Consider the following 26,075-nt stretch of genomic DNA (forward strand, 5'->3'; position numbering starts at 1 on the left):
TTTCTTAAGACTTAAATTCATTCTGAATTATTCCTTGTTTTTCTGTTGAAATTTCACTGATTTCAGTATAAAATAAAGGAAATGAATAGTTGAACGGTTGATTCTTTTTTTTTTTTTTTTTGTCGTCTTAATTTTCGCCTCTCCAAGGTCGAGGAGAAAGGACGCTTGGCGTGTAGAGAGGCGTGGCATGAGAGACCCGACCCCAAAAAGACTAAAAGAAAATCATGTATTGGTCCAAGTAAATTCATTTAAAAAATACATACACTAAAATATTTCATGAGTTTACTCTTCACCGACAGGATGCAAGTTTGATTCACCAAGGATGAGGTTGAGCATCACTTTCGATCCTTTTGAGGGAGGGAGGGAGATGATGGCTGTTTTGTGATTCTTTAAAAGTCACGTTGAGACTTTTTAAATTCACCAAATCAGTTAAGGTATGAAAACTAACAAATTATAACCTTGCTTAACAACTTAATAAAACAAACTAAATAAAAAAAATCATACTTTTTTTGAGCTTAAAAAAAATCATACTTGATGCCTGCATGTTTCCTGCGCCTTATCATTTGAAGATACTCTGCCATCTTGGAAAGTTGAGAATTCAGAAATAATAAATGTTAAACATGGCAACTGCCTCCAAAAATAGTTAAACAGATCTAGTTGCCAGAATGCCAAACATTCGCAGTATACAGAAATCAGGATGTCAAATTGTTATTCAATCCTCTAAAGAAGAAAAGAAGCAATAGCTTCTGCAAACAAGGGGAAAGACAAACTCTGAGGATTCAAGAACAACCAGACATCCACCTTTAATCGAAAGCTGAATCCGTTCAAGACATTCCCAAAAGTAGGGGTGAGCAAATTTGGTACGTACCGAATTCATACTCGAATTCAAATTCAATTTGATAATTTGAAATCGAATATTTGGTAATTTTGTACAAAAGCGATATTTACCGAATTCACTGAATTCTAATACGGTATGAAATAGGTAATGAGATTATGAATTTGATAATAACCGATTTCGAATTCGTTTATAAAGAATTGGTTTAGTATTAGTATATACTACTAATATATTATTATATTATATAGGTAAATGCTATTAATAATAGTTAGTATATGATATTATCATGTACTTATGATAATAATAATATATAATGATAATGATGTACAATCTACTACTATTTTAGTATTTGTTAATTGTTATATGACTATAATAATACAAATATACAACAATACATAACATAACTATAGTACTTATTATTTTATACATGACTAGAATTAGATAATATTTAATTAAGTATAGGTATAATACATAACTATATAGTATAACTATAATACTTATTATTTTAATTAGGCCGAAAACTGCAATTAAAGGATTCAACAAATTTTTTTTAAAATGAATTCGGTTTACCCGAATTCATTACCGTTTTCGAATTCAAATTCGGAATTGAATGAATTCGGGTATTTTCAATTCGAATTTGAAAGCGGTTTAGATTTCTGTAAGTCCAATAACTGAATTTACCGAATTCATATAATCGAATTATCGAATATGCACCGTTTGCTCACCCCTACCCAAAAGAAACCAGTGAATTTCATGACACATTTATGACCCTAGCCTCTTTTAAACATATGAAAATAAAGATAATAAAATAAACCACCGAAATGCATCAAGATTTCAATTCTAGAACTCTTCCCATTATAAAAGGGGGCCCCAAAAAAAAAAAAAGAAAACACCCCAAACTTGCAGGATGAATATCAGTCATCACAATCACACACAAACTCTGCCTTTCCATGGTCAAAGACAAACATTAACTGACGGCAGTACTAAACGAAAGAAGAATCAAGTAGAATTGTGAAAGATAAACAACAGATATGCAAATGTCCTGGACAAGCAATCATTCAACAACTTAGTTTCAACTAGCGGACACATACTTACGAGCAGAAATGCACGAATTTCTTCAAAAAAGCAATGCATATCCATTCCAGCTCAGATTTAGATGAACTTGGTCCAACGACTAACCACAATCCAATTCACAAATGGTTTGGACCAGTATCTCAGGACCAATGTCTTTCAACTTAAAGCTGGCTTTGGATTGGACGTTAGACCGAAGTTCATCAAGATTGGGGTTTCCTTCAGATGCAACTCGGTGGGTGCCATGAAGGCTCTATGGTGTACAGAAAAAATTGCAGCAGCCCCAGTAGACATAAACATCTGCTACAGTAAAACAACCTAGTCAAACACTACAAGAGACTTTCCAATTTAATTAGAACTGGAACTAGAGGCAACCAACTCAATAACCAAGACCTACTAATTGACTAACAAAGAAACGAAGTCCGCCAAAGACAAAGATTAGTTTGCAAATTGCAATCACTCAAGATTAATGATAACAGTTTGACAACAGTGTAAACTTTGACAAAAATGCTAAATAAAGAGATCAATTAAGCTAGTTCAAATATTCCAACACCACTAATCAAGGTATTTACCCATTTCATTAATGCACCGATAAGACCACAGCAGGAACATACAACTATTCAAGGGCAATGTGTCCCACAGTTCCCTGGATTTAAGTTGCAATCTGATAATTTTGTATCCACCGAAGAAAGCTTCCAAGTTATCATCCAGATGGACGTTTCGAGGCTTTAAATCAGGGTGAACAATTATACCATTGCAATGCTCATGCAGGTACTCCAGGCCATGCGCTGTATCAAAAGAAATTCTTTTCTACTAGGTCAGTCCAGGCCTTTTTCTCCAGGTTTAAGGTTTATCACAGGCACAAATAGATACTATACAATTACTGAAAGGTCATTCATATCACTGCAGATCATGCCCAGTCATAACTAGCAAAATCAATGAATATCTCCCAATTCCACCTCAGTGACCAATAATACCTTGTCAAAGAATTTTATGACAAACAAAAAATGGTTACTGGTATTCAAGATACACATTCACTATTTCCATTCTATGGTGAGTATCTTTCCAGTAAATAATTCAAATTTACTGCATACTGTAGGAATGAATATTGTGATGAAATTCTTCACAAACTGAACCAGCTACACAAAATAGATGCTACTACAAAAAATCCCATTAACAGAAAGCTTTTATCACAAACTTTTTTCCTGCATCCAGAAACAAGATTAGTTTTTCGGTCTAACAATTTGGATGTTGTTGCACAAAATTGGGGATCCTCCTCTAAAGCTGTTAGAAAAGATAATTAAGTTGTCCGTAGGACAGTTAATTTGGATGATTTTGAACCGTTGTAAAACAGATCTCTTGCATAAAAATTCAATGCAAGACTTGTCATTCAATGTTTGTCACCGAGAAATAAAATAAAATAAAATTAAGACTTTCCCTTAATTTTCTCACAATTCAATTTAAACTAACGTTATCTAAGACGTGGTTTGAAGTTAAAAAATCTTCCCTGATGTAAAAAATTAGTCTTGATCACTTCAGCCAATTCCTTTCATATAAAATTCATCATAACTATTTCCATATGTTTCAATACCTAGTAAACTGTCTCTATCAAGTCTGAGCTGACGTCAAATCTTCAGTCTGCGATACAAATTCCACTGCTCGCCTGTTCCACCAAAAATGAACAAGATTTAAAAAAAATTGATAGATATGGAACTTGCTAGACTAGAAAAAATATCTTGGTACCATTGTGATGTGCCAGTAAGACTTTTTTCTTTTATTGCAGATGGTGACCCAATAGCAGCTGTGCAATAAAAACCTATTCTTTAGTTATTATTGCAACTCAGCAACAACCAAATATTAATATTAAAGAATCCAATAATCAAGCCTATTGTCAATAAACAACTAAACAACACCTAGATTTGTTTAAACAAAAGGACGGAGAGTTTCTTGGATGAACTATTCAAGGTTACTGCAAAAGAACGATATTTTTGCTACACTTCTACTGAATGTCTGTATAATTTAGTACAGCATTGACAATTAAATGGGAAGTGATCAGAACATTTTTTTGGATCATACTTAAAAAGTTTGGGTTCACTCAAACGCAGTTAAAACAAATCAATAACCATGCCTATTTATGGCACCTCAAACTGTGAATCCAAAGCAAGAAAGTTTTTTACACTTTCGAACTGGCTGCACTTTTGGCACCATGTAGGAATTAAAATAAAAGTAACAATTTTATCTTAGAAAAAGTTTTCTCGAAATTACAGAAATGCAGCTTAAAACTTCTCTTGAAATTCAAAGTCACAAACTATATTTGCATATGCCATTTTGTTTCTCATTTCCAATAAAATCAAATACTAGCTATCTGAAGTAAAATTGACAGGCAAGCTAAATTGCTGACACCCATGAATAATGAACAAAATGAACCTGTACAAGTTACCATTTAAGTGATATGCCACACTGAGGTTCTCCATGGAAAGATCAACAAGAAGTCTTTTAGAAGAAGTGGTACAAATCCAATTAACGGCAGCAGATTTCTTTGATCTGCCACACTTGTCAATTGAACTTCCCTAAGTAATGCGGCTTCTCCACCAAACTAAAGACCGTGGAGGTGTTTCACAAAATATGACCAAGAGATCTCCTTTAAGGCTCAGTTGCATCAAAGATGATAAGTGACAACAGGATCCAATTCAAACCCAAGTAATGTTAGTTCCTGCAAATTAAAGTTCAGGGGCCAAAATAAATAGCAGGACCAACATGTTGCAACTAATGTGAAGGTCCTCTTTGTCCCCCATCCATAAGCTTCTTGCAATCAGGATCAAGCTTCAGCATCAACATTAATAGAGAAGAATTGTTCTGATTTTCAACAGATGAATCAAGTAAAATGGAAAAAGTAGATGCATCCAGCAAGAATCCTCTATGAACCATTTCTTCATAATAGACCATCGCATCATCATAATGACCTCCCTTAAGGAGTCCTCGCAGTATAATATTGTATGTAAAATCATTTGGCAGGCAACCCTTCCCCTCCATCTTTTTAACAAGCTCTTTGGCTTCGATGAGCAGACCTTCTGAAAGCAGACCAGCAATCATGGTGCTGTATGTTCTAACATCAGGATCCAATCCTTTAAGGGAGAGATTGTTGAAAAGTTCTCGAGCACTATCGAGCCTCCTGCTTTTGCACAACCCATCAAGCATGATATTGTACATTCCAATGTGAATATTTGTTCCATCAGCTTCCATTGCATGGAATAACTGCAATGCTTCGTCGACATGTCCAGTCTTGCATAATCCATCCAACACCACACAGTAAGTATGAAAATCAGGCTTCATGCCAGAAGCTTGCATCTCGTTGAAAATTTCTAGTGCACTAAGATACCTTCCTGAACTAAATAACCCCTGCAAGACAGTGGTATAAACAACAATATTAGGTGTTAAACCTTTATGCTGAATCTCTCGAAAGAGATTCATGGCTGCTTCCGCTTTCTTGGTCTTGAAATAGGCATTTATCAGAATACCATAGCTATGGAGATCAGGTGTAAGGCCGCTAGCAACCATGGTATTGAAAACTCTCCTTGCGTCATCTATTCGCCTCTGTAAACAGTACCCATCCATTAAGGAACAGTATGTGACCAGATTGGGATTTTGACCTTGCTGGATCAAGATCTGGACTACATCTTCAGCATCTTCTATATGCCCTTCCTTACACAGTGCATCCACCACTATAGTGAAAGTAATAACATTTGGAATAATTTTATAAACCTTCATCTCAGAAAAGATCTTGCTAACATCCTCCCATCTGCTTAAGTTGCACAGACCTTGAATCAAACAACTGTAAGTGACAACATTTGGGGGAATGCCCTTTTCAATCATCTCCTGCAAAAGGGCAAGAGCTTCGTCGACCATTTTATCTTTGCAAAAGCCGTCAATGATGGTATTGTACACTTTAACATGGGGCTTACATGTTCTTTTTTCCATGACTCTTAGGAATTCAATGGCCATTTGAATGTTCCCCACCTTACAGAGTCCATCTATCACAATCAGAAACATAACTTCATCGGGCTTGCAAAGTTTTTCGAATATTATCTTCTTAAACAATTCTTGTCCCTGGGGGACCCTATGTTCTCGAAAGAGTCCTTTGAGTAGAGTACTAAAGGTGACTACATCAGCAACAAGACCACGCTTCATGAAAGCAGCCAACACAGGAAACCCCAAATCCACTCGACCCAAGAGGCAGTAACAATTAATCACAACATTGAGGGTGGCCTCATAAGCAGGAATGCCCTTGACACACATATCTCTAAAAAGGGAAATAGCAGATACATAATGATTCTTCATCTTAACAATACGGTCCAACAATTGATTGAACTGAATAACACAAGGCAGAGGCCTCATCCGGACCATCTGCCGGTACAAGCTCAGAGCATCATGAAGACTGTCGACATTATTAATATCATTCCTCAATCCAGGTTGAAACTTCAGAGATTTTCCAGAATAATTCTTAACTTTGCCACTAACAACAGAATAAAAAGCTAATTGGGCTTTAGGGTTTGGGAATGCAGAGAGAAATGAAGCAAGAGTAGTACACCTAGCAGTAGCAGTGGTACCTAATGAAGCTGCTGCTGCTTCCTGAGACTGAGCAATGGAAAGAATTATGGCAGAAGAAACTCTTCTCTGCATCGCCATCATCTTCTGCTTCTACAGCTGATGAGGATTCTCAAATGTGAATGAATGAACACGCGGTTTAGCTTGGCAAGGTTCATCAGACCATATATCTCAAATGTGATCGGTTCTGGGGGGGTTTGGGTTTGGTTTATAAGTCCCTGGAAGGACCTCAAGAGTTGCCGGCTTTTGAGGTTTCTTCTGGGATTAGGTTTATAAAAGCCGAATTTCTAGACTTCAGTTTAGAAAAGGTCAAGAGAATGAAATCATGGACACGCGGCTTAGCTCAGCAAGGTTTAATTTTCATTTTCTTCTCACGTGCGAAATCTAAGGTAGTATTTCACTATTTGATCGGTTTCTTCGCTTTTGAAATAGGGATAATTTCACAAACCTCCATTGAGGTTTATGACAATTTCACTTGGCTCCCCTTAGGTTTTATAAATTACCTTGACCTCTATTGTGACAATAAAATGACTGTAATGACCTTCATTTAATCAATAATTCACTGTATAATGAAATGAGATTAAAAAAAGAAAAAGAAACCTGACTTCTTTGCCTATCCTGTTTACAAGTTATAACTAACGACGATTCTCTCACACTTACTGTCATTCCGTTCTCATCTATCAATCACTGCCTCCTATAACTTACTCTCAAATTACCACCAACCATTGCTTATAACTGCAGCAAATCATACCACAAGTGATCTCTCAAACTCTACTGTATATTCTTATTTCTCCTTTCTTCTCTTTGGAATTCCTAAATCCCAAGTTTAGTTGAAGGATTAGATTTGATCGTTGAAATAAAATTTGATTTCATGGACAAACAAAAAAGGAGATGAAGAGGCACACAATAATAATAGAACAAATAATGCAATCATTAGCCAAAAGAGGAAGAGGGACTAAAATTGGTAAATTTTCTAATTTGTCTATCATCCATCCAAAAAAACTTTTTAAGATATTAATAAGTATATTTATACTTTTTTTTTATACTCGACAATTGTTGGTTGTGATTTCATTATGGAGATAGAGTTCCTTCTCTATTCTTAAGATATTAACATGTTTGGAGATTTGATGGTAGGCTAGATTATTTTGTTTTGAGAATGTGCGAGCATTGGGTTTGAAGTTTAGGGTGTGATTAGTTGTAAATAAAATTTTGATTTTTGGCAAAATGAAATTCTTGAAGATCTGTATAGTCATTATGATACCTTCCTTCTCTTAAACTTGATTAATCCCATTCGTGCCTAATCTCTCCTAAGGATTTTCTTCAGGGCCATAATGTGGCTCATGTAGTAGGAGTTGAGTCACTTATATGGTACCAAACCAGAGCAGTTGATTATGAGTTTAACCATTTCATGGAACCATGTGGTGAGAATATTTCTGAAGGATGGAACGAATCTTCAAAATTGAATGCATGTTTTTGAAGAAGCAATTTTATGACTATGATGATGGAATTGCTAGGTTTAGAATTTGGAATTAGACTATTTGTTAGGCTAGTTTGTTAGTATAGTGGGCTTGGTTGAAATATAGGAGAAAACAATTGGCAACATAATTTTTGTTTTACTTTTGTACAAAAAGGGTAGTTTAGAATTTTTGAGAAAAAATAGCCTTTTGGGCCTATATTGTTATATAAATAGTAAAAGTAAGGGAGGTAGGTGTAATTTAATAAACTTGAGGGGAGAGGTTTCTAAAATTATCCCTTTGAAATATTCATGGTGAATTAATCACGTGGTTTACTTTATAATACACTAGAGTTAATTGTTTAAGGGGGGAAGATTAGGTTGGATGATTAAGTGGAAAGAAGTGTAAACAAGAGGTTTTGGATTCAAACACTTTTACTTATTAAAAAAATGTAGAAGTTTAACTAGTCACTTAGTGATTTGAAAAAGTAATGTTTACAAAATATGTTATAATTGCAATTTCATTTAAACAATCCAAATATTGATTTAAAGGATATATGGTTGTTAATGAAGAGAAAGTATTACAAAATTTTGTTGAGGACAGAAAGTACCCAATTTCATCTTCTTCTTTTTTTTTTTTGGTTGATTGTAACACGAAGTAAGTAAAATCGAAATACCCAATTGATTCCATTGATTAGTTTTAATAAAATGTTTCACCTAATAAAAAAGAAATTTGTTGGTTGCATATTGTACAATTTACATACACATATACACACAAACACATCCACACATGCTAAAGTTCTGACTTAAATTGTTGAACCAAAATTGTTTTGCATCATTAGATATATAACTTACATGTTTAAGAGAAAAGAAAACAAAAAAAAAGGAGTATGTGGTTTTCCATTTCTGATTGTATATAATATAGTTTCTTAATTGAAAAGATGAATGTAACATCCAAGTCCTTGGTTACATCTTTCTCTCTGTCTCTTTATTTTTTTTCATATTAAAAAGTAAATTACCGGTAGGTAGCCAAAAGTATTTAACCTCATGCAGATCAATAATGATGCTAATTAGCAAAGTTGGCCGTAAAATCTCTACTACAATAATAAACTCTCTACCAGCTATGGTGTTTAAAAAAATGTGTAACTCCAAAAAAAAAGTGTAACTAAATGTTTTTTTTGTTATCTATTAATTGTAACTCAACATCTCCATGTTCAATTATCATGTTAAATTAACCACCACACTTGCTAGACTTCCTTGTCCTCCCAACATCTTTTTGTTCACATTTTCTATTTTATAATTAAAGCATAAAAATGTATTAGTTGACATACTTAAAAAATCATTTGCCTTTTTTTTTTTGTCCTATTTTAATGACATTTTTTTTGTCTTATATTACATACACATAGGGTGTGTCCTTCCCACTAATATAAACAGATAAAATTCAAAGTCAGAATGGGTGCATGGAAACTTGTTTGCTAGTGAAAGACACCCAAAGCCTGGCAAGCAAAATAGCCTGGGAAGAGTACAGATAAGATTATTAATTCATTTCATCCCTTTATCGTTAAATGTTTAGTACCAAACAAACATATAGGCATTTAAATGATAATTGATAGGGGGATTAAAGCCAAAATTGTGGAATAGAGATGGATTAGTCTAGTCTTTGTTTCCTTCATAGCTAGAGATCTCAGTTATCATAAAGGTGTCCTAAATACTTGGAGCAATCAAGAAAGTTCACACACAATTGATTTTTAGAGAAGATTACTTACCAAGCTTAGGAAGTTCCTCCACACTCCCCCCCCCCCCCCCCCCCCCCCAACAAATTCTCTATTGTAGTTAGAAGAAAACCCTACAAAACTTGTACTTTCAGGAGAGAGTTCAACAACTTAAAAAGGAATTCTTTTACATTTTGCATAATGTTTGAGGGACAAAGGCTAATTTTCCAAGGACATGATGGAAAATATTATATATTTTAAGAGAATATAAAAGAGTTTCTAAAATCTTGGTTTTTTTTTTTTTGCCTTTTTCACGTCTAAAAAAAAGGAAGAAAGAAACGTCCCTCCTTCTGCCATGTTATATGAAATATAGTTGAATTCATACCTAGAGCGTTAAGTTGCTTTTTCCTTAAACCTAAAGCAACATGGGATTTTTTGGCTGGTAGATCAAATTTTGCTTAGCTACTTACCAATAGAATGTGCTGTTCTAATATTCTTTCTCTTTTCTTATTTTTAGTACAGAGTTGCTTTCTTATCTGAAAAGGGTAATTGTATTTTTCCATTTACAACTATTATGGTAGGGCTAATGATTCAATCTTGAAACAGGCTTCCTAGTAGTTAAAGACAATTGCTTCGTAGAATTCATGAGTAATCTCAGCACACAAATGGGAACACTATTAATCAACTTGAGAAAGAAAAATTGATGTAAAGACAACTTGCTAATGAACAAATTAACTAAATTGATTGATATAAAGTATAGCAAGCATATACATTCAAAGAATTATGATCAGGCACATGAAATCCCTGAGATAATATCAACTTATCTGTTACTAAAACTCTTGTAGCTAGATTCAGCAAGAAAAAACAAAACATAATTGGATTTGTAACGCCATAGCATATGACTCCATTAGTGAGTTATATAATCAGTAATATTATTCAGGGCTACTTTGGAGAAATATTTTTGCTTCAGTTTGGTCAATTTATAAGATTTTCTTTGAATACTAAGCATGGAAATTTTCTCAACTATTCCAGCAAAAAATCAATAGGGATCTAGTCTAGAATTATATAACCTAAGAAGGATCATAACTTAAATATGGGCAACAGATGATGCATAGAGCCAAACAATGGATTGCCTGATAATGGTTTACAATTTGAGAGAAATTATAAGATAAAAAAAAAAGACCTGAAGATAGTTCAGTCTTTACATGTACTTTTTATTAATTAGAAAAATTATATGTTTTAATGGGATTTTTGCTGACAATCGAGAATAAGAAATTTGATTAATAGGGGTACATTAGGCATCAAGAAGAATGAAGAAAGATGATTATATTATGTAGCAGAAAACAGATAGATATAGAGTCACACACAATTCAAATTCAAATTCAAGAAAGAAACATGATTATAATAGTAATAGATAAACAGATATAGAGTGTCCCGCACAGAACAAGAATCTGACAATTTAGCACGACCACCCGTTAATCCATGTTTTTTTTTAAACAATATATATATCCTAAGAAGACTACTTCAAGCTCGGCAATGTGTTTCAAGAAAATCCACCAAAATTGCATATCAAACATATATTAGTCTTAAGCTGTAGGCAGGAAAATCCTACTATTAGATTATCCATATGTTATGCATAGCATAACCTGCCATTCATATGCTGAAGTAACTATAGTCATACAAAACCCTAGTTCCAAGCCGTGGGTAATTTTACTTGTGAAATAGCTTTAGAATGATATTATAGAATTACAGAGATTTTTCACCAATGTGGTACACAGGCTACTGGTGATCTTGTTTACTTATCTTGCTTGAGACAACTGAATAGCTTCTTGATCTTGTGTATATTCATCAGCCCAAAGAAACTGATGGGACATGAGGGAGAATTCTTGATTTCTAACTTCTTCAAGCTGCTCCCACTCTGCCCATCTTGCAGATAATCCCACTCCGTGCAGCATGCTTACAACTTCTGCCATCGTTGGACGGTCTTCTGGTGAGTTCTGGGTGCAAAGCAAGGCAACCCGAAGAATTGTCTCGACTTCTTTGGCATCAAAAGTGTGCAAGTTCTCATCCACGATGTCCTCGAGCCTTTTTTCTCTCAGCAACTTCTTGATCTGGAGAATGACCACAATTATAAAGATACTTCTAATCAACCCTCATCAATCTCAGCGTCTGGAGACATACCGAAATCTATAGAGAAGCAAAATAGCTAGTAGCATGCAGGGATGAAATCCAACTGAACACTAACTTCTTGACCAGTTTGAGCACATATTTCATCAAAATAGCAAGGAGAGTTACTCAGCACTGCAACTGAGACCATTTGTGTTTGGAATAGATACATGGATAGTTCCTTAACAACCTTACAGGTCTAAATACTTTCATCTATATGTCTACTTATAAAACTTTCTAATCTCTTTGTACTGCATCTTGTAATTGACAAGTTGGTGACTCAAAAGTGGTGCCTGACAAAGCTTTCCAACAATGAGTAAATGGCCAGGCGTGCTATTTTGTTTGCACAAGATGTTTATTCTTGAAAAGTACAAGATCAAGGTCTTCTGGACTCATAGATGCTAGAGATACAAACTATTAAATGGTACAGCATTTGGTACAATCTAGAGTTAGTGCCACACAAGATGTCAATTGCAAGGATATGTAAGGTGATCCTTTTGGAGAAGTAAAAGCTGAGAGGAAGAAAGTTAACACTGAGATTAGAAAAAACATAGTAGGAAATCCAATATAAAAAATTTTGAAGCAACTCAGATTCCACATTTCAGCTCCTCAGTATAAGATCTACTTGCACACTGCACAAAATGATTTTTAAGCATTCTGTCCATACTATTCTATCCTGTTCTTTCTAATGACAGTTCTTCTGTTAACCTGTTCTGTCTATGGGATTAATGACGATTCTTGATTACTTGAAGTCAGCCAAGGCAAGGGCATTCTTATGGCGTCTGAATTCTGTTGGATGTTAAATTAGTACAAATTCCGAGTAGTACAAAGCTATAATACTCTTGGCTGACTTCCACTTTGAGTAACTAATCCAATTAACCATATTGAATTTACAAGTTAAGGCTACTGACCCAATAAATACAAGGCAGAACACAGGAATAAGGGAAAAAAACCTCAAACTTGGAAGGAATACAACAGGTAGAAACACACGTCACAAGTTAAGGCTACTGGACGAAATAAAATCCAATGGAAAAGGAAAAAAAAACACACACACACACGCACACAGAGCAGCACACACACTGAATTGAGCTGCCTTTCAAGAAAACCTTGAACATTGCCTCTGTCAAAGTGAAAAAAACTTAGACGAATAATGTTAAATAAATTGATCAAACAGGCGAATTATAAATGTTCCAACGCTTTCTTTGTGATAGAATAAATCTAATTCTCATTATTTCAATCTAGCCAAATCCCTTACGGATTGTAAACAGGGAGGAATTTCTCCAATCCACTCAATATTATCTACTGCCTCTCTTATAAACTGACCTAACCAAAAAGCAACCTCAATTGCACCCCTCCTAACCTGTTGAAGTTTATGCCCATGAATTCGTATAAGAAGCACTTGGGCATCAGCAACTCTAATTCACCCCTTTCATTACGGCATTTGCTAAAAAAACATTGCAAGATCTCCCACAAACTAGGGGCGTAAGATTTATCAAAAGGTGTTGAGAAAGAATAAATCAAGGAGTTGGCCTATTTCTCATTTTCTCTATTCACACTCTACCCGTATATAATTGTCATATCATGAATTACAAACAAGAATATAAATCAAGGAGTTGGCCTATTTCTCATTACGGCATTTGCTAAAAAAACATTGCAAGATCTCCCACAAACTAGGGGCGTAAGATTTATCAAAAGGTGTTGAGAAAGAATAAATCAAGGAGTTGGCCTATTTCTCATTTTCTCTATTCACACTCTACCCGTATATAATTGTCATATCATGAATTACAAACAAGAATAGAACAGGAACATAACAGTATTGCAATACAATCCTGAGTTATAGCCATTATTGCAGTATAAGTCTGTCTGAATTTCAAGAATGAATGAAATAACTCACATGATCCAGTAGTAGAACATCCTCCTCTTCTTCAAGCCGAGAGAAATCTATTGCACGCTGACCGGTTACAAGTTCTAGAAGAGTTATACCATATCCAAACACGTCTGTCTTCTCCGAAGACTTTCCAGTCGACAAATATTCAGGGGCAATGTGTCCCATGGTTCCTCGGACTTGAGTTGTAATGTGTGTTAGTTTTGTATCGACTAACTTTGCAAGCCCAAAATCTCCAAGAACAGCTTCAAAGTCATCATCCAGGAGGATATTCGCAGCCTTTAAATCCCGGTGAATGATTTTCGGATTGCAATGCTCATGCAGGTACTCCAGGCCATGTGCTGTACCAGAAGCTATTCTTTTCCTAGTAGGCCAGTCTAATCCCTTCTCTCCAGGTTTGAGGTCTATCACAGGATGAATAATAGATATTTAACAAGTACTGATCAGTCATTCATATAATTACAGGTCATGCATACTAATAACTAGCAAATACAACAATTGCTCTGTATCCTTCAAACAAATTGTGTATTAATATAAACTGGTATTGTCACAAAATTCTACAGAAAATGAAACCTGCTACAGAGGATAAAAGCTAGTAAAAAGATTTCCATTTATACTTGCATCCTTGTTTAAGAACTTTTCCTTTCTCATGTATTCTTCTATATAAACAATTTGGATACTTCTACAAAATGAGAAGCTATTAGAAAGGAATCTTCATTGTTCCATATAATTTAAGTTTTTGTAAGACATCATCTTGTTTGTTGAACAGGACTTTCAAGCATTGTAAAACTGAACAGACATTATTAGAGGCGAAAAAAAAAGAGAACAGCACAGAAACTAATTGTAAACTTGAGGGATAGCAATCAGTTATCCTGGCCATTTTAGCACTCTGTCTCCTGGGGCACAAGGGGCATGATGACGCGACGGCAACCATACCTTCATCCGGCTTATCACCAGCTAAAACTCAAACTCTTTCCTCTTCAATGTAGACTACTTTGCTTACTGTTTAACGTGCTAACATGCTGAGATCCAATACAGGTTTAGATCAAAAGGGTGTTGATTCCATAAAACACGAGATGAGTAACTGTCAATTCACTCATGACTCAACTGGGGTTCATGTCAGTGGAGGAAATAAATCAGAAGAAAGGGATTCTAACTACAAGACCCTAAACTGAGAACTTAATGAAAGAGAAAGATAGCAATTGTATAACTATCAAAAATATGTCAGTAAAATTTACATAAAAATTAACCTCAAATTCCATTTTCAAACATTTATGAGAAAAGGAAAACAAGAAAAATAACTTGTCCTTAAATTCCCAGTACCCTATTCAAATAGTTGGAAATGGAAATACTCACTTCTTAACGTCGTTCAAAGGTCACTAGGCATCTTGCTTAATATATCCTTTCTTCCACACCTAATTGTAACAATCCATCATTTCCAAGCATAAGATACTTTACCAGAATACATTTGGCAGAGCTCTAGAAATTGCTCCTAAGATCGTTCTAAGAAAGCAGTCTTAATTACTTCAACTGATTTCTTTTAAAATACATACACAACCTTTTCCATACTTTTGAATACATAATCAATTATCCCTGTCCGGTCTGATCTGACATGAGCTCCTCACGCTTTACATCTTAACTTCCACAATATCTTGACAAAGAAAAGAAAAGAAAAGAAAGATAGAGATTAAACTTGCTAGGCTAGAACAAAGTTCATTGGGAACAATTTGACGAGCCAGTAAGACCTTTCTCTTTTTGCAGATGCTGGCACAGTAGAAAGTTCAGCGAATTGGTGCAGTTGTTATGGAATAAGTATCTTTCTTTTGAAATTTTTGTAATCTAGCAACAAAAAATAATAATAATATTGAAGAATTCATAATCAAATTTAGTCCAGTTAAACAGCTAAACCCAATAGTTGATTTATTTATGGGTAGAACGACTAAACATAATGGAAAATCTCCTGGACAAACCATTTTAAATTATGTCCAGAGAATATTAAATTGAGTACAATATTGACATCAATTTCAGATGACAAAACAATCAATGCATTCTTCTTATGGTTAAACTGTGGAAGAATACCAGTGCCTACACAAAAGCAGTTTATAACATGTACCGGTAAAGAGGCTATTAATGTTGGCAGTTAAAGGGGAAGTGCACACTTGAAAAATTGGTCTTCAGTCATACTCAGTTTAAAAAAAAAAAAAAATCAATAACCAGGACTATACATGTAACATAATAATTTGATGGCAATGCAAGAGAGTGGTCTAAAAAGCTTCTAAACTTTCAAACTCATTGCATCTTTGATTCCATTTAGCAATTGGGGAAGTAAATGTAACAAATTTGCCCGCACTTGCCAGCAAATATTTCCTCCAAACCGTAGAACTGCAGCAATTGATTGCAACTTTTACTATAAATACGCATCCACAAACAATGTTCAAATGAAGTTCCATTTCTCATATCCATTAAGTCAAATATTAGTTATCCAGACTAAGGGAACCAAGCTGAAGTATTAACATCCATGAAAAATGAAGAAAGAGAGATTGTACAAGATACCTCTTAACCGATATGCCACACTGAGGTTCTGCATGAAAGGATAAACCAGGATTCTCTCAGAAGAGGTGGTACAAAATCCAATTAACCGGAGCAGATTTTTGTGAACTGCTACACTTATCAATTGAACTTCCCTAAGAAATGCGGCCTCTCCACCAGGACTGTGATAGTCTGTTAGGCGTTTCACAGCAACCTTTGTGTTATCTGAAAGCATGCCTTTATAAACTTTTCCAAAACCTCCTTGTCCAATAACACTGCTCTCACTGAAATTGTCTGTTGCAAGCTGGATTTCGCGCCAAGAAAACCTTCTCAGTTGTCCAAACGAAATCTTGCATTCATCTTCACCTGAAGAGACAAAAGATGCAAATGCCGGACATTGAGTCAAAGCTTTCCAAAATATATTCTAGTAACCTGAAGTCATAAATGCCAGTTTGAAAGTTCATTAAAACGGAAGAGATTGTTATCTACAAATGATTGTCAATTTAAGCGGGAAGGTAATGCTTACTTGTTGGTAAACAAATCTTAAATGCATATTCAGCAGTATGAATATTTGGCTATAGCTGTATATAGTGGATGATTCATCTAATACTCAATAAACAGATAGTTATAAGTGAACTTCTCTGTTTGTTTATCTAATTATATAATTATTGGTATTTTGTCTATTTTATTGCTTATGGCGGGTAAGTTGGAAAATTCCTGTACTACCTTAATTCACAACTACAACAAAAATGAATCAAAAAAGCATGCTGTGTTGGAAAAATTAATGTTTTCATCATCTGTTGGTGCTCATTTTTTTCAGCAGCAGTATATAGTCATATTCAAGCTAATTTTAGGTGAACATGCAATCAACAGACTCATATTATAGTACATGGCACATTAACTTGGCACATCAACAGACTCATATTATAGTACATGGCACATTAACTTGCGATTTCACGTTCCTAGATTAAAGTTCTCAAGATTTTCAAGTAAAAGATATCACAAAAGTCTGAAACGATCACAGGCCAAGTGTTGTCTCCTGCACGTGCACAACTGATAGCACTTTTTAACACTTCAAATCACTTTTTTTTCTAAGCTACAATTGATGATTTATTTGGATTTGAGTTTTTATTTCACTTTGAGTATCTGACTTTTCTAAGAAACTAAAGTACTGATATGAGAGATCCTGTGTTCTGGTATACCTTGGGGAGTGAGATTTAGCTGATTGTCAAAAATTGTATGAGAAGCATGTCACAACATCAAGAAACAAATATGATAACTTTCTTATAACCCATTTGTATAGTGGGGGCAGTAGCTTAAATATGGTTTAACAGGAGCTTGTTGAAAACTTGGAGTGAAGGTAGAAGGACATCCTTGTCCTTATGATCTCGGGTGGTTAAATGACATATTGACACTTCAATTCCTGGTAATAATACTTGATGCAGGCAAAGTTTTGAGTAATCTCAATGGTGAGATGAGTGACCTATAAAGTTGCTTACGTTTTGCTCAGAAAACCTTGGATTGAGTGCAAGGTTGTATAGAAATTAGGCTGCCTACACTCTAAATTACCGAGTGCAAAAGAGTATTGTGACCACCAAGGATATTCTTAACTTCAAGTTGGCGGCGATCAAATCTCCTTAATGCATATACATTTACGGTTAAAGAAACAAAATTATGATTAGGGAGATTCGTGTGAAAACGAGTGAAGACTTGTAGAAGATGGGAGTCCTCAAGTTGGTCACCTGAGAACACAATGCTTCACAGTCAAGCATCTCTAACTATTGGCTTACTGATACCAGAAGAATTTCTGTATGGAAATAATAATTCGTGGTTCACTTTGTACTTTACTCTCTTCCAGCATTTTGAAGCAAGTTTACCAAATTCTTCATCCCAAGGCATGGATTACCATCAAAACTGCAGAATCTTAAACTACAGACTCGAGTTCATCCAAAAAGGGGGAATTCGAGGTTGACCATATGACCAGCGAGAAAAAGCAGGTTTAAAGAGTGGTTGTTTGATTATTATGAAGCAGGCTAATTCTGAAAACTTCTGCATCAAGTTGTTACTTAATATTGGTGCTGAGATTAGTTAACTTTGTATGCAATTTTATGAGTCATTATCTTCCTTGTGCTACCCCAGGATCAAGTACTTTTAGTAGTCCTGATTTAACCAGGATTTGCATTCTATAAGCTAATCTCATGTATATATATATGCTAGCCTTCTCATAATATTGTATGCTCAACAAAATTTCTTGAGTTTTGCTAAAGTATTGTAGGTACTCGATAATTTCTTATATTCTAAGTTAAATTCTGTATTGCTTTGTAGAGGTTTCAAGGTCGAATATAATCTGTAACTTTCTTTTTTGAAGATCATACACTAATTTGAGAAGTGTCATTTGTCCTTAGTAGACAAGCTCCAAAGCTCTGCTAATACCAATTGTAGGCCACTGACAAAGGATAGCATCTAACCTTGGCTTAATTACCAAGCTTAGAGCAGCTCTACATTGTAGTCAAGTTCAAAGGAGGCTGCAACTGGGACAGGAAGTGGAAGGACCACAATGTGAGACTGAAAGATTGAGATAAGTTAAGAATACTCCCAGGATGTTGCAGTAATATCTTGTTTAAGTGCGACATTACATAAAGCACATGTTATTTAGATGATTCATGTACTTTTTAACAGTTAAAGGCTCAAATTAATATCTCACTCACAAAAATCTTAAAGCTTCTCTCTTTGTATGTTATTTAGGTGCCAATAACCATTGATGGATGGATACAAACTCCACAGTTGTGAAACATCTTTGGATTTCTAGATTTCAGATACCATACAAAAAATAAGCTCAATGACTATCCTGTTCTCTAAATCTCCTTTAAAGCTTCTTCATGATCTAGACTGATGTCTAATAGAGCTATTCTATTCTGCAACTCCATCTTAAATGTTTTCCACAGGATTTGTATCATGCTTGGCAAAAGTTTCAAATTTTTCTTTACAGGAAGTTTAATAGCAGTAAGTACTACATTATTCATGGCATTACAGGAGCCTATAAGTATTTAAGAATTGTGTTTATCCTCCTGATTCTGTAGGTGACCAGATTAAAGAAATGGGGAGACAAGTGGAAGCTGGTTGGACAGGCTTCAAGACCTGACAAGAAGTTTTAAATCTTTGTGCAGAACCTAACATTCCTAGTTATATCCTCATATAGCTTCTACTGTTAATAATTTTTAGTTAGGAGTTGATTTGCTGTTTACTGGTTTTAGGCCAATCCCCTGCCCCCTTTTCTTGCACTTGTAAAGTTATGAAGATATCAATAAAAGTATAGCAAAACTCTATGATGCTTATTTCCAGAAACTGGCTTGAGATATCGTGTATTAGATGTTTCATATATAAAATTTGAGTTTGAGGGCCAAAATGGCTACAAGACTACAAAGACTAGGATAGCAGCCCCAAGAGTTAAAGGTCTTAAGTTGAAATTTCTCATATGTATGTTTTTATTTTTGCAATTTAAAGTGCAGAGTTGCCATGAAAGCAGTTAAGTTCAGAAAATGACTTCTGCAGTACTTTTCTGCTACAGCTAATTTTTCATCACAGATGTTCCATGTCATGGCTATTCCTTCACTACGTTTTATCAATTTCTTTCACTTCTTTTCCCCTTGAACCTGAAGTTTTTAGACCTTTTGCCTATCTTACACCACAAAGCCATCCCCACAACCACCAGTTTGGAATAGCCAAGACTGAATGGTTCAAGATTTCCCATCTGTTATAATATAATGACTTCTCAAGATCTGGTTTCAAAGTCTAGAAGCCTACTTAAAGAAACATTTCTGCTCCTGGTATGAGAAGTGAGTGCAGACACAACTAGATACACAATTAACAAAGTAAGCCAAAAGCAGTGATTATTTAAAATTTAATCGGAGAAAATGGAAAATTGAAAACTTGCCTTCAACATCGACAAATACATCTTGTTTGAACTTCCGTACTTTATGAAACTGGTGTAGAAAAGCACCCCCAAGCAATAGAAGAATGAATAAACCACAGGTAACACCAGTTATTACAACTTGGACCCTCTTTTTCTTGCCAGAAACTAATGAAAATCGAGAGATCAGTTTCATGAGTCCAAAAATATGATCAAATAATGAAAGGAATCCAACTTATACAACCAATAGCCAAACCTGGAACAGAGGAACTTGAAACACAAGGTTGCTGGAAAGCTGTGCCACAACTAAGATGTGTGCCTGTGAAACTGATTTATAATCCATAAGAAAAAAATAAACCACTGAGAGGGAATAGAACAGAACATCAAGAAAGAATTCTCAGCAGTATGAGAAAAAAAACATAATAATTTTTGGCCATATCCTGATAATGCTTGGAAATGTTATGGTTACAATGCTGCACACATTAAGCTCTTTTGATACTCTCCATGTACATCATGTACAAATAGCAAGGCAAAGTAAGTTTCAATTCTATAACCCATCAAGGTAAAGTATTCGTCCTCTTTCGTCAAATCTGAGCATTCCTGGTAGTTCTCTTTCTTGCCTAAAATCTATAGTATATTTTTGAGCACTAGCTGTTAGATGAAGTTGGAAACTTATGATAAAGTGGAGGCTGTGGAGGCCATTGTAAATGTGACAGCTAAAACTGTGCAACTAGTTTCAGTTCACCACTTACATGAGGAAGTTGAAGCTTAAATATTTGAAAATCTAACATGTTGAGATCTAAATTAATAGCTGAGAATTTCTATGCCAAAATCAACGAGAATTAATTTAAAACCAGAGACCAATGTTTTTCACATACCCTACCAAAACCAAAATCTGAGGAACAATATCATTAGAAAGGCTTCATTGTATGTTCTGATAGAGGAGAATCACAGGATAGGATTAACATTAAAACAGTCAAGGACAATCCTGATTACCTCTAAATTTAATGAACCAAAGAAACACGAAAACTTCCAGTTATGACCATATGAAGCTAGTGTGCAGTTTCAGGAGTCAACAGTCAGAGGTAAACATTTGAAGAGAAATGATGATCATGGAAACCTAGTCGTCAGAATTCGAGAGGAGAAAATAAACTGGTGGTAACTTACTTGAATGTGGGCAATGAAAACAACTTAGTTGGAATTCTTCCAGTTAGGTCATTGGATGAGAGATCCCTACAATCCAATAAATGCAGGTGATACCCGAATAATCAAAAGGAAAAGAAACTGCACATACAATAAAAGAGAAGTTAAAGATCTCAAAAAAATTACTTACAATTGCATCAAGCTAGCGACATTAACAAGTGAATCTGGAATGGGTCCACTTAAGCGGTTTTCCTTCAGTATCCTGATGTAGAGGTGAAACTACATGTTCAGCACAATTAGTAATTGGGGAACAACGTTGCAAGAAAATTTTCAACATAAGACAGATATGCAAAATTGAAGAAATTACTGAAGATCTTGAAAGCAAAAACAGAGAAGTAGGGAGTTCTTGAATGTTTAACAGCAGCTGAAGAAGAAATGCGCCTGACGTACAGATGTTTAAGGTTTGAAAATTGGCCCCAAGTGGTTGGTATAGGACCAATAAATTTATTTTGTCCAAGATTCAGATTTTGCAGATTCTCCATGGTGCTAAGACAACCGGGCAAATCACCAGACAAGTTATTATCATGCAGATCCCTGCATGATTGCAGAGGCATGTAAGTTACATCAATAGAATGTGAAACACAATGAAATCTTTATCTTTCTTAAACTCCAGCAAGGAGCAAGTAATTTCCCTCAAACTTATCAAAGCTTTATTACTTATTTTAATGAAGAATTTAATCACTTCCTTTAACTAAGTCAATACCCTACTAAGCATCAAAATTGCAGTTCTGATATTGGTGCAACATATGAATTTTCTAGTGAGTTTAGAACAACTTCTGTTGATTAGTCCCTGCATAGCAAGAGTAAGAATACTCTTTTGTTTCTGTCCTTGACCCTTAAAGATTTCAATCACTTACTAAGACCTAAGACAATACTTTCGCCATGCTTCCAATATGGGCAAAGTAAATATAGGGCGTCTCCTTAAGTTCTTGCATTGTTGCCGATAAAGGACTTAGGTTTCCCTAGGATTACAAACCTCACCAGTCCCTTCTTATGAGATTATCAAATCAGTCCCATGCACGACAAATGCCTATTTTCACAAGCAAATAGAAACCTAGTGAAGCAGCACCAATTAAATCAAGATAAAAGTTTACAGAAGTAGAAACTGCCAAACAAAACATTTGCTTCCAAAACTAAGAGAGATACAAACATAGTGGAAACTTTACTAAGATGCAGAAACGTACAATGTAACCAAGGATTTTAGTTTGGTTATGGATGGCGAGACAGTTCCTGAAAATCCTTTAGAAGCTAGGCTCCTGAACAGCATATTGTTCACAAAGTAAGTGGATAGAGAAAAGTATTGGAACTAGGAAGAAAACATTAGATTACTAATAACAATTTTAAAGCAGAAAACTTACAGAGCCACGACATTCCCATTTAAACATGTAACATTAAACCAACTGAAACAAGGGCTCACAAAATGGAAATCCCAATCAACTCTGTTATTGGAATCATTCAAAGCTGTTAGGAATTCCATTAAAGCTTCACCTGAAACATTAGCATAATGATAATTATCTCTCAGCAAAGAATAAAAATGTGCTGACAGGTTGAAACTTGTGTTTATCCAGAATGCAGGAACTTTTGATATAAGAAGGATATAGGTAACAAGGTTTTTCTTTACTGAAATAACTCCGATAAGGTTACATGTTGTTACATTGCAACAAAATCAGTTAAACCCAAGCTGCATTCTATTTCCTGATCATTACATGATCAAAATTTTGACACATAATTTGGTACTATTAGAACTTGTCTTGTCCAAAATAATTAGACCTATGCTTTTCAATCCCAATTTCAGGTTATTAGCTGTTATGATCTTCAAGCTACTTTTTCTGAGGATGTTACATTTGCATGTAATGCTTCAATCCTGGATCAAAGGTGAATTGTGGAAGCAATATCAACACTCAATTCTCCTCTATTCTCATCTTATAGAAGAACTCAACAATATTTCAAAGTGCACGAACATTTAAAAACTTTCATATATTTCCACTAGAGATTTAACATCAGATATTTTTTTAAAAAAACTCTATGCAAGGACAGAAGGTTCGCATCGAAGGATGAGTAAAAAATGATCACATATCAATCAACTGTATTGCTTCTTCTCTAGCATTCTTCTTCTTCTTCAAAATTTTGATGCCATGGACAATTGGTGCTGCGTCTTCATAAAATGAAAGCAGATATGTGCCCTTCTATTGAATATACTAATGGAAAAAGAGTCTTAAAGAAAAGTATGAACTTGTTGATGCTAAGACAGAAACAAGACATCAAAAGTTTTGATTGAAAGAAAGCCAAAGCAGCGATTAGCAAGAGTTATATCCAAATTGGTGAGTATCAGAAAATGATCCTGCAGTTTCTAATTCAGCAGTCCAAGCATAAGAACCAAACAATGCATTGCTTACATCATTGCCATTCATAAAACTACAAATCTTTTGCCAGAAAACAGATTGAGACATACCTTCAACATCAGGCTTATTCGTTGAGTAAGTGCCACTGGAGAAAAGTAGGAGGAATATGAAACCGGCCAGTAGCTCCAAATGTGAATACCAAAGGAAAAAGGCCCTACTCGTGTGACCCGTTCTAACTTCCAAGGAGGGCGCATTGGCTGATCCTTTACCTCGTTTAGGAGATTCTGTAGTAAAGGAAGATTCAAACAGAATGTTTCAACATGGATCAACAAAATGTAAAAAATCTGTCAAGAAAAAAAAAGAACAAAAAACACTGATGCTCATCATAGAACTTTGCTCATGCTTACACCTCTTTTGCAAACTATTACTGAAGTAACTATTTGCATCATGCTTATCTAGTATTTCACACAACAGCAATGTTCATTATTTTTCCACTGATGTCAATTAAAATACACATTTAAGCCATCTCTGAATTAAATGAGATATATTCATAACTCAACAACAGTCATTCAGGTGCTTGATAATTAATTGAGTCAAGATTATAGGAGTTCACATTCTCAGATTGTCCAGATCACTAGAACTTATAATAGGAATCTGTACTCTGAGATGTTCACAAATTTCAAATGTTGCTTGGACCTTAGGAACAAGGGATATATGAATGTCTACACCTGAAAAAGGACAGCGTCTTTCGACAATCAATACATAATTTCCATTAAAGCTAAAGTGAATAACATAATCCATGTACAAATGATTTCATTTACAAGAAAGACTAGACCATGACCCTGAGTACCGTTGCCCGTGCCAACATATATGGATTACTGTGACAAGTATCCTCAGTCTCTTTCAGACTATGCTGACCACAAACAACATCTGTTCCTCATCTAAGCCAATTATTTTCCCTTTCTGAGCTGAATTCGTGGCTTAAGCAGCATGTTGAACTTCCCCTACTTAATCAACTGCCTTATGAAAAGAGTACTAAGAGTAGTTGCAGATCTGTGTTTCTTTTTTATGCTTGTCTTTGTGAGATACGCAACCTTTTTATTTACTGCCATGTAAAATGCAATCAGGAAGAAACACTTTGAATAAACCAAAAAGCAATTAGAGGGAAGACACCAAAAGAAAGGACGAACATAATCAAGTCTCAAACCCCCGCCCACCCTTAAAAAAAAAAAAAATGCACACAGCTCGGATCCTGGTTAAGTTAACAAGCAAGCATTTACCAAGGCAGATTGCTGAGGAACAAGGCTTATCAAAAACATTGTAAACCTTCATTCACACATTCAAAACCACACACTGACTTGAATAGAGCCTCTGATTCCATCATTTCTTCACTTTTCTATCAAAGTGCTAAAAATGACATGCATTAGCACTTTGATAGAAAAGTGAAGAAATGAAGGGATCAGACCTACCCAAAAAAATGGCATGCATCAGTAAATAAATGAAACCATGTGTATAAAAGATTCAACTGGGGAACACAGGGAAGAGCCACTGGAGCAACAAATGCCAGAAAACTGACATGCAGCTTCCAACACTAAGTGATGGGCGTTACTACTAACTAAAATAATACAAGTCATACATAGGAAAAAGAACATATTCAAGAAAGTATTACAAAACGATTATGGGCTTTTACATTATAAAAGATGGAACTATATTATCCAGCTAAAAAGAAAGCTCGAGAATGCCAATAATAAAAGTCCAGCAAATTAACAAGGATTAGGAAGATAACAGACCTGAAGTAGCCATGTTTGTCCAGGTTCAGACTGACTCATTAAGAAATACAAAATGGAAGAGTTGATAAGAGACATCATGGAAAGATTATCTGAAACTGCTGATGGATTAGTGTTTGGGACCCACAAAGCATTCATAAAAAAAGGAGTTAAAAAGAAAAAGTCGGGAATTGAAATTGCAAAGGGAAATTCTGAAAAGGCCAATGGCTGAGTAGTGCTTATGGCTGAGGCTCAGAGGGGGCTACTTGGGAATGAGTTGGTGTTGAACGAGAATCCCACTACTAATACAAAAACAAATTGTTCCCTTGATTTATACCTTTTGGATATCTAAATTCAGATGCTTAACAGCATTGAAGGACTCAGAATCATCTTTAGCATGAATACATTCTTTCCATTACAGAGTCTATTCATGCACCAATACTTCTATAACAGATAATTGTCAATGTCACATATGACCATGGAGGCCAATTAGGCAACGAAAGCAATCTTTTAAAGCAAAGCCAATTGTTTCATTCTTTTTCTTTTTTTTCTTCGATGGTTTCTTTTCAACCTTCCTTTCATGCAAACAGAGGCAATT

The 26,075-nt window shown here is 35.0% G+C and overlaps 2 protein-coding genes across 9 annotated transcripts; both read right to left on the reverse strand.

Annotated features, from left to right (window-relative positions):
• Positions 1 to 1,644: 1,644 nt before the first annotated feature.
• LOC113701750 (uncharacterized) lies at positions 1,645 to 6,824 on the reverse strand. Of its 7 annotated transcripts, none has more exons than XM_027222523.2 (4): positions 4,347 to 6,824; positions 3,650 to 3,707; positions 3,498 to 3,569; positions 1,645 to 2,206 (listed from the first exon to the last, which is right to left on the reverse strand). In XM_027222523.2, the coding sequence occupies exon 1, from the start codon at positions 6,593 to 6,595 to the stop codon at positions 4,673 to 4,675; it is 1,923 nt and encodes a 640-aa protein (XP_027078324.1). In that variant the 5' UTR covers positions 6,596 to 6,824; the 3' UTR covers positions 1,645 to 2,206; positions 3,498 to 3,569; positions 3,650 to 3,707; positions 4,347 to 4,672. The 7 variants fall into 7 exon arrangements, with proteins under 7 accessions (XP_027078324.1, XP_027078330.1, XP_027078319.1 ...); XM_027222518.2 differs by having other exon boundaries at positions 1,781 to 2,206; positions 2,479 to 3,569; XM_027222521.2 differs by having other exon boundaries at positions 1,781 to 2,209; positions 2,479 to 3,569.
• Positions 6,825 to 11,215: 4,391 nt separating this feature from the next.
• Positions 11,216 to 25,650, reverse strand: LOC113701749 (probable LRR receptor-like serine/threonine-protein kinase At5g63710). 2 transcript variants are annotated; one of them, XM_027222514.2, is made up of 12 exons: positions 25,502 to 25,650; positions 23,822 to 23,995; positions 22,728 to 22,857; positions 22,554 to 22,625; positions 21,760 to 21,903; positions 21,500 to 21,571; positions 21,334 to 21,399; positions 20,423 to 20,493; positions 20,191 to 20,334; positions 16,281 to 16,622; positions 13,737 to 14,131; positions 11,216 to 11,787 (listed from the first exon to the last, which is right to left on the reverse strand). In XM_027222514.2, exons 1-12 carry the CDS (start codon positions 25,512 to 25,514, stop codon positions 11,476 to 11,478), a joined length of 1,935 nt encoding a protein of 644 aa, XP_027078315.1. In that variant the 5' UTR covers positions 25,515 to 25,650; the 3' UTR covers positions 11,216 to 11,475. The 2 variants fall into 2 exon arrangements, with proteins under 2 accessions (XP_027078315.1, XP_027078314.1); XM_027222513.2 differs by lacking the exon at positions 25,502 to 25,650 and adding an exon at positions 24,992 to 25,128.
• Between the last annotated feature and the right edge of the window lie 425 nt (positions 25,651 to 26,075).

The sequence above is a fragment of the Coffea arabica genome, chromosome 7e, assembly GCF_036785885.1.
Source record: "Coffea arabica cultivar ET-39 chromosome 7e, Coffea Arabica ET-39 HiFi, whole genome shotgun sequence".
NCBI classification, from domain to species: domain Eukaryota; kingdom Viridiplantae; phylum Streptophyta; class Magnoliopsida; order Gentianales; family Rubiaceae; genus Coffea; species Coffea arabica.